Raw genomic sequence first — 9,741 nt, forward strand, 5'->3', positions numbered from 1 at the left:
TTAAACAGTTAAAAAAAATAAAAGTAGCACATTAAATAATTATATAAATATGGATGGACATAGATTATGTAGAGTCAAGATTTTAACCACATCGAAATTTAATCTAAAAGTTTAAAGTTTTTATTTGAGTTTAATCTACTTTTAAATTTTAAAGTTAGAATTTGATTTGATTAAAAAATAAATAAAATTTATTTGAATTTTTCAAAAACAAAAAAAAGTTGAATTGCAAAGATATATTACCATACTAGGATTGTTATTTACGATTTAGATTTTTTACACATTAATAGTTAAAATTAATAAATTTTTAAAATATTATTTGAATTCACACAAAAAAGATTTTAAATTAATTTTTATTTATAATATGACACTTCAATAATTTTTTAATAGTATAAGTTAATTACAAAATAATATCCGTTCAAAATTTATTTTAACAATTAATAACACCTAATTAAACATTTTAATAATTAATTATATCGTGTAATATTTAATAAGGTTACTTACTCCATTCATGCATGAAGTATATCCAATTCTCAGTTTCATACATAATATTTAAAAATTATCGATTTCATACATAATATTTTTTTAGTCGGTAGAGAAAAAAATAAAAATACCAATGTGTAGCAGGTGGGGTTTAAACCTATTTGCAAAAGCATGGCCAACCATGGCTCTATCATCTAGGTTAGGTCATTATTTGTGAAATATTTAATTACAATATCTCTTAAAGTTATCAGATTCGGGTTATAATACCCAAAAACCCCAAAATCCCTAATTTTTCAAACCCTAACTTTAACCCACTGCTCCACACCTTCACCAAATCCATCGCCATTTGACTGTCGTTGAGCGCACCACCACCCTAATCCGACTCGCCGTTGACCAGCGACCAAAACCCGAGCCTCTTCACACCGAACATTGGCGTTGTTCGCCATAAAAGTTCTTCGCAAAGCTTCACCGAAACCCACCCCCATCGCATCGATTTTTTGCATTTTTCGGTCGATCCAGTGGCCGTCTCACCTCACCTCCCTCACCATTTCTTTCCATAGGTGAGTCCGATCAAAACCCGGTAAGGATCGTCGCCTCTCCATCACTACTCTGTTTAACCACCGTGGGTAAGTCGTCAGTCACTTTTATGGTCTTTTTAATCATGATTTTCGATTGGTTTTGGAATTAATTTAGTTGTTTTGGATGTATGGATGTTTTTGGAGTAATCAAGCCACCTCAACGGTCCCTGTCGTCGCCGCACGCACCACCAGTGCGTATGGAGCTTCTCGACCGACCCAAGAAGCTTTAAATTCGATATGGTCAGACCGAACCGGTCTGAACCGGTTCAAATGGTCCAAACTGAGTCAACCTATTGACTTTGACTGATCGTTGACATGATCGTTGACTTTGTAACATCCTCAATACCAGGTTAATGACTAAATTGTAAAATTTTAGAATTTGGTGATAAAAGTATAATAGTTGAATAGTTCAATGATTTATATGGAGATTTCCTAAAAGTTGTTAGTAATTATTAAAGGAATTAAAGGGCAAAATAGTCATTTGAATTAGAAATGAATAAGATAATGATATATATGGGGAAAAGGTTGAGAGATTTCTCCAGAAATCTCTTCACTCTTTATTCTTCATATTCTTCTCTTCTCCAACGTGCCCAAGCTAGAGCAAAGGTGTGTTTTCTATTTTGTTGATTATTTGTTAATTTTAAGAGTGGGTTTGATCATTAGATGATAACTAAGCTTAAGGAAATGTTAAGTTATCTTAAAATCAAAAGATGAAGAAGTTATGAAAGATTAAAGAAAATGGGGTTTTAAGTGAATTCTTGGAAAAGAGTTGATAAGTTGAATTTAAAACTAAATTTGACTTGTCATATGTGTGAATAAGAAGTTATAAGTGTTAAATCAAAGTTTGGATAACATGGAAAATTTGGTATGATTCTTAGCCTTAAGAATTTAGATGAAATATGGAAGATTATAAGATGATGGAATGATAGGAATTTGTTAAAGTTGTTATAGATGAATTTAGTAACATAATAAGGATTTTATACATGAAAATTTGGGTGAAGTGTTGATGATTTTCGGATGAAATAGTCTATTTTGGGCAGGTGCATCGATGCACTATGAGTGTGTACCAATGCACTAAAATAATTTTTGAATGTGCATCGATGCATTAAGAGGTGCATCGATACACTCCTTAAGGAAGAGTGAATTTATGGTTTATCAAATTAGCCCAAGTTATTAATACCAAGTTATAAGGTTTAGGCTTCTTAAAATCGTCTCGAAATTTATTTTATGTAGATATTGAGCCTAAACAAGTTCGGGAACAATCAAAGAATTACGATCGAACCAAAGCAAGGCTAAGGTGAGTGCAATTTATATTGTACTTAGGTTCTTGAACAAACATTGGCTTGCGATGAGCCAATGATGAAGTTACTATGGTAAGAAGTAATTTTAAAATTTTATGTGATTCTTATATGTGCATGAATACATGAAATGGATATAGGGTATTATATATGTTACATGAATGATATGAATATGTGATATATGAACATAGAAGATTAAGTGAATGAACATAGACGAGATATAAGAATAAGATATGAATAAAATGATATGAGTTATATGGGAAATATATGTGAACAAGATATGATATATATATATATATATATATATATATATATATATATATATGTTTATGTGAAACCATGCAAAGTGATACGAGCTATGTAACATATGAATTACACGAAAATAAACTTCGTGCTAATATGCATATGTGATATGAGATATATGTTTACACATATATATGGTATGTGACAGAAGAGAAAGAAATATGTGATCATATGAAATGTGATAAAAAGCTATATGAAAGAACAAGTGATATGAAATGCATAAATGATAATGCCCATGTTATGTAATATGAGAGCTAGTGGTATAGTTGGCATGCCAAGAGTCGAGATTTTATCAATGTCTTTCGGGACATATGGACAAAATTATCTATGTCTTTCGGGACATATGGACAATATACCTATGTTCTAAGGAACATATGAACAGTTTACCTAGGTTCTTTGGGACCTATGGACAGTTGTCGAGGTTTCTTATGACCTCTGGATAGGTCATTCGGGACAATTATACGAGCTGTGGTGACAACATAATAGTGCACAACCTCAATGTACTCACATACCTTAAGTTCTCAGTAATGTACATTGTAACATCCTCAATACCGGGTTAGAGACCAAATTAAAATATTTCAGAATTTGGTTATTAAAGTAGAATAATTGAATAGTTCAATTATTTATCTGGAAATATTTCCTAAAAGTTGTTAGTAATTATTAAAAGAATTAAAGGGTAAAATGGTCATTAGACAAAGAAATTTTTTATATTCCTTTTATAAGATAATGGAACCACGTGGGAAAGGAGAGAATTCTCCAGAGTTTTCTTTCTTCTTCTTTCTCCTCCCGTATCTCCAAGCTCAAAGTTGAGTTTCTTTGCTTGTTGATTAATTATTGATTTTACGGTTGGGTTATGATCATTAGATGATAATTAAGCTTAAGGAAACTTAATTTGTTCTAAAACAACAAGATGAAAGATATATAAGATATTAAAGAAAATGAGTTTTTAGATGAATTTCTGGAAAATATTTAATAAGTGAAATTTGAGAAGGAATTTGACTTGTCATCACTAAGAATAAGAGATTTATGAAGTTAGAAATGATTAATAACAAAGTTGAAAGTTTAGTAAGATTCTTAATTTTAAGAATCATGATGAGATATGGAAGATAGAGATGGTTTATATGAATACAAGTTGGTTTAAGTAATGGTAGTTGAGTTTAATGACATGATAGGGGCTTAAAATAGAAGAATTGAAGGAAGAGTTAAGGATTTTCGGGTGTAAAATACAAATTATGGGCAAAGTGTATCGATGCACATTCAATGTGTATCGATGGACTTTCAAATAAATGAACATCGAATGCAATTAGTGCATCGATGCATAAGGAGTGCATCTATGCATCCTCTTAAGAATAAAACATCGAAGGTGAATTGTGTACCGATGCACATGTAGTGCATCGATGCACACGTTAAGGAATGCATCGATACACTGTAGAGTGCATTGATGCATACCTTTATTAAAAGATGAAAATAACTTTCTTTTAGCCTAAGAAATGATAGATTAGAATACATCAATTGGATACTGATATGTATCAATGTATGATTATATAGATATCGAGCACGAACAAGTTCCGGAACGATTATCAAGTTAAGATTCGATCGAAAGAGAGAAAAATCATAAAAGGGGATTGGAACTTAGTGAGGCCAAGGTGAGTGAGTTAGTTTATGATGTTTAATGGAAATAATACTTGCGACGAGTCTATTTCCTATATTAGAATGCATGAATTTATGATCATATGTATATGTTTGATTTGGGTATATGCGATATATATTATAGTATGTATTAAATGATTTGTGTGAATACATGTAGTGTGATAAGTTATAGGAATTAATATGAATGATCTATATGATTACATGGGAATGTGAAATAGGTTATATGATAGGTGACCATACATGTTACATAGTAAATGTGATCAATTATAAGAATCAATATAATAGATTTATATGACTACATGAGAAGGGCGATGAGTTAAATAAGATTAGACTATAGAGTAATATGAGAATAATATATTAGTGAAGGGAATTGAGTATAAATGATGATGTCAAACTATAAGATAAGTGTTATAGAGAAGAAATATACTTAAAGAGAGTTATGGTATAGGAGTTATGTAAAATTTAACTAAATAAATAGATTAACTTATTATACAAATAATATTAGATATGTGATATAAAATATATGTTATGGTATAAATAATTATGAGAATAAATGAAAAAATGAGACAAGATAAGTATTTACTTATAGGTTAATATAAGATTATAAGAATATATAATATAACTTTAAGAGGAAGAATCGGATGTTATATGATTTAGGTATGGAAATGATCTATGTGTAAGTAAATTTCGTAATTATGCGACTATGTGTGAGATGGAGTACACTAGGTAATTATAAGGTATGTGAATATAAGTATATAAGATAAGCCACATGACTATGAATTAGGTGAAATTAAATGGTGAGAATGATATGACAGAAAGTTATAAGAGAATATGTTATGAGAAGATATAAGAACAAGTATAAGCTATGTGATATGTGAGTATTATGAAGATGTTCTACGTGCAAGTGATCTACGTGTATGTGTGATTTATATGGAAATGAACTACTTGACTACGTGTGATCTTATAAAAATGTAATAATAAGACATGTGACAAGAGATGTGTGAATACATGAAGGTATGATATAAGCTATGTGAAAGGGATCTATATGCCTATTTGATACGAATGTGTGAATATGTGACAAACATAAATATTAATGCCCATGTTTTGTGTCTTGAGAGCTAGAGGTATAGTTGGCATGCCAAGAGTTGAGGGTCTACGCGGTCCTTCGGGACATATATGTATTCCTTGGAACATGTGTGATGTCTTTTGAGACACATACTTGATCCTTTGTATATGTATATGATTCTTAAGGAATTTTCTACGTGGTCTTTATGGACATTTTATATGGCATTTTGGTGCAATTCTACGCGGCACTTCGGTGCAATTCTACGTGACACTTCGGTGCATTTATACGAGCTGTGATGACAGCATTAGTGCACAACCTCTAGAGACTCACATATCAATAGTTCTCACATATGTACATGGGCTAATCAAGAAATGATAACAAATATATATTGTGATATGATAAATTTTATGGCAAGGACATGATGAGGTATAGGTATAGTATATGATTAAGAAGGTTAGGTATATGTGCTATGTGATTAAATGATAAGTGACTAATGATGATTTATATGCATACATGTACTTCTTAGTAGATAATCTGATATGATTTATATGATGATGTCTGTATTGCTTGGTTAATTGAATAATATGTTGAGTAAGAAAAAAAATAGATATAAGAAGATATAATTATAAGATATAAATGATAAGAATATTGATAGTGAACTAAGGTTAGAGATTTAAAATAATGTGTGATATGTATATGTTATATATAATGTTATATTGTTTTGATGTGGTATTATAAGATGATATGTTCATGCATGTGTAAATAGTTAGAGTTCTTTTATAATTTAATGTCTCATTAAGTCATAGACTTAGCGTGTGATTGTTTCACACTTAGGTTACAGAAGCGAGAAGAGAAGCGAAGAAGAGCAAGACAGGTCAGCATCTCCCTTACAAAGTTTCAGATCAGAAAATAGATGATTTAAATTTGTTTGGTTATTTTGAATATAGTTGTCATGTACTAATTGATTGAGTTAAATATGTTCTGATCGATTTTGGTTAATGTGGTTAATTTATTTAAATAAACCGCTTTTACTTTAATGAAAGTTTTAAATTTTCTTTGAATTTTGTCAAGAGTCAAAGTTTGAAAAGTCAATGTGACACCTCAGAATCGTATTCGGGTCGGGTACGGGTCTGAGGGTGTTACATACATGGGCTTACAAAAAGGTATAAAAGTGTTTGCATTATTACATGTTATCATGCTATTATTATTTACATGGAATTATATGTGACATGATTGAATGAATAGAAGATATGTTAATATGGATATGAAATCCATTATTTTTATTATATGTTTTATATGCCTCACTAAGTCATAGACTTAGCGTGTGATTGTTTCACACGTAGGTTCCGAGAAGAGGAAGAATGATAAAAGCTAAGCTAGACAGGTCAGTTCTCCTTTCCAAAGATCATATTAGAAAAGAATTGAATAATATGTATTTTGTAATAATAATAGTGGTTGGCATGTAAATAAAGATTTGAATCTGATATGCTCTAATCGGTTTTGCAAAATTATATAATTGAATTTTGTAATGTTTTAAAGTATATATGTACATAGTAAAGGTATAATAATGAACGGTTAAATTTTTACGAGTTTTATGAACGTTTTACGAAAGTTACTGTAGCAGTGCATCGATACACAATTTATATTCAAAATTTTCACTGTTCATGGTACTGTTCATACCGTATAGTATTGTTTATAAATATGTATTTTTTTCCAAATTTTTATAATGAAGCATAATTTAATAGTATTTTATTATATTTTCTTATAATAAGTTCAAATGTTTTGCTATTTTACAAGAATATTGTTTCAAAAAGTCAATGTGACATCTCAGACTCGTATTCGGGTCGGATACGGGTTAGAGTGTTACAGACTTTGACAAAAAAGTCAAAATTTCTAAAAAAACATATTTTATGTGTTTCGATGTTCTAAGTCCTAATTCGAAGTTCGTTTTGTCAAATTCAAACCCGAAAACCTCTGAATTGACCGTCGAACCCGGACATGCATATGTACTTAAGTATTTTATTTAAGAATAATTAAATTAAGGTTAATGACTGATCTAAGATATTGTTATTTGAAGGTACACGAGACTCTCCTAACCATTCGATAGCTCGACCCAGCTCCTCTCGATCCGTTCAACTTCGTGAGCCAGTGATAACTCGTATGATCCGTAAACTCTAAAATATTCAAATTAAAATATTATTCCGATAATAACTCCGTTGAATTATGAATTAGGTTCGAACACTGCTGCAGGGCTTGGCGCGGCAGGTGCTCAGTAGACTTGCCGACTGATTCCTTTTTGATAGATGTGTTCCCTATGTGTTGTATGATTTTTTTTATCTGTTTTGAAATGTGAATTATCGAAATTACTTATTTACTGAATCATTTAACAACTCGACATTATGATTTACTGATTTACTGGTTACGAACTATGGTTGTTTGACATATGTTATCTGGTTACTTGTTTTTACTGAAAAATATGATTATGTTGATTTATGGATCATGGAATTTATTGCTTACTATGTGAATTGTTTTATTGAGATACTGTTTGGGTAAGATTCTGGAGTATGGAGGTTAAGCTCTGATCAAATTAGTAATTCCTTACGGACCCAAGGTGACCCTTGGGTAGGATCCGAGGCCCCAATATGCTCCCTTAGGTTGGCTCCTATACCCATTGTTATAAGGTAAGTCCTTATGGATGTGGTTCTGGGAAACTGCATTTTGGTGTACGAGAGGAAGGTAATTATGAGTTTTAAAATTTAACTTCACTATGACTTTGTTACAAGAAGACACCATGTATGAAATCGAGAATTTTTAAACATTATCTATGAAACTGAGAATTGGATATACTTCATGTATGAATGAAATAATTAATCTGATTTAATAACATTAGAATTTTAGCAATATCATTGTTGGTTCATATAACATGTCTAACACATGTAACAAATTTAATATATTATCTATTGTGATTTTAATATAATATATTACTAGTGATGAAATCATAACAATCAATTTCTGATCTATTAATATACTCTTACTCTCTTAATAAATTTAATTTTTTTAAAATAATCTCTTAGATATATTTCTACTCCTCTCTCTCTCTCTATATATATATATATATATATATGTGTGTGTGGTGTGTGTGTGTATTAACTTATTTTATAGCGTAGGCATTATAGAAATAGTAAGACAAGGAGTTTGATTGATTTTGTCGGCCAAATTTTGATTTATCTTTAAGTAAGATCAACGTGGCAGCCGTTCCCTGATTACAGATTTGCAGCCAAGTGGAAAACTAATGCTTCTTGCCTCTGCATTCTCCTCTCTTTTTCTACTATATTATATATATAAAAACATCGAGAATATATAGCTTTTGAAGCAAAGGGTAATCTTTCATTAAACCTAGCTTCAACAATCTCTTGCTTTTTGGCTATGGCTTTCAATCTCTAAATTCAAGAGAAAACTGAAAAATCCGTAAAAGGTTTTTGTTTTGTTTCTTTTAGTTTAGATTTTAGGGTATTTCAATGGGAGGTGATTGTTGTTCGAGTTCGAGTTCAACGAGCGGAGAGAAGCAAAAGGTGCAAGGCGGCCAGCAACAACAGCAGCAAAAGGAGAAACCATTCAGAGGGATAAGGATGAGGAAGTGGGGGAAATGGGTGGCTGAAATCCGAGAGCCGAACAAGCGGTCCAGGATTTGGTTGGGTTCTTACGTCACGCCGATAGCCGCCGCTCGTGCCTACGACACTGCCGTCTTCTACTTGCGTGGACCTTCGGCTAGGCTCAACTTCCCTGACCTTATATTACAAGATGACGATGAACTTAGGTACATCTCCCCCGCTTCCATACGCAAGAAAGCAACCGAGGTCGGCGCTAAAGTTGACGCTCTACAAACCGGCTCACTTCATCAACATCATCGTCACGCTTCTACTTCATCGGAATCATCGAACCCCGGTCTAGTCTTCTCAAAGCCTGATTTGAACAAGTGCCCTGAATCCTCCGATGAAGATTGAAATGATATAAAACAAAACAAAAATAATAATAATCAAAATCAAACTGTTCATAAACATCAGGACTTTGTTTTTCTTTATCTTTTTTATTCGCTCATGGAATAGTAAGTGCTCAGAGAATAGAATCAATAAAAAAAATGAGTTGATTCTATTTGATGAGGTTAGGTTTTTTTTTAAACTTTGGATTGTAACTTGTAATATGAATAATACAGTAATGAAACAGGATGGCTACTGGCTTAGCTATTCAACTCGTTTAGCTGAGTTAGTGATTATAAAGTATTGATTAATTTGTTGTAGGTTATTTCCATGGAAACAAAAAAGATAAGGAGATAAGAATGAAGTGCTCAGATTTGATGAGATGACGG

General features: G+C 31.4%; 1 protein-coding gene across 1 annotated transcript; it reads left to right on the top strand.

The window, feature by feature from the left end:
• The first annotated feature begins 8,735 nt into the window (after positions 1-8,735).
• On the top strand, positions 8,736-9,533 carry LOC120197807 (ethylene-responsive transcription factor RAP2-1-like). Its single transcript, XM_039199203.1, has one exon. The coding sequence runs from the start codon at positions 8,894-8,896 to the stop codon at positions 9,377-9,379; it is 486 nt and encodes a 161-aa protein (XP_039055134.1). The 5' UTR covers positions 8,736-8,893; the 3' UTR covers positions 9,380-9,533.
• Positions 9,534-9,741: the final 208 nt, after the last annotated feature.

Source organism: Hibiscus syriacus, unplaced genomic scaffold (genome assembly GCF_006381635.1).
Source record: "Hibiscus syriacus cultivar Baekdansim isolate YM2019G1 unplaced genomic scaffold, ASM638163v2 tig00117056_pilon, whole genome shotgun sequence".
Classification (NCBI taxonomy): domain Eukaryota; kingdom Viridiplantae; phylum Streptophyta; class Magnoliopsida; order Malvales; family Malvaceae; genus Hibiscus; species Hibiscus syriacus.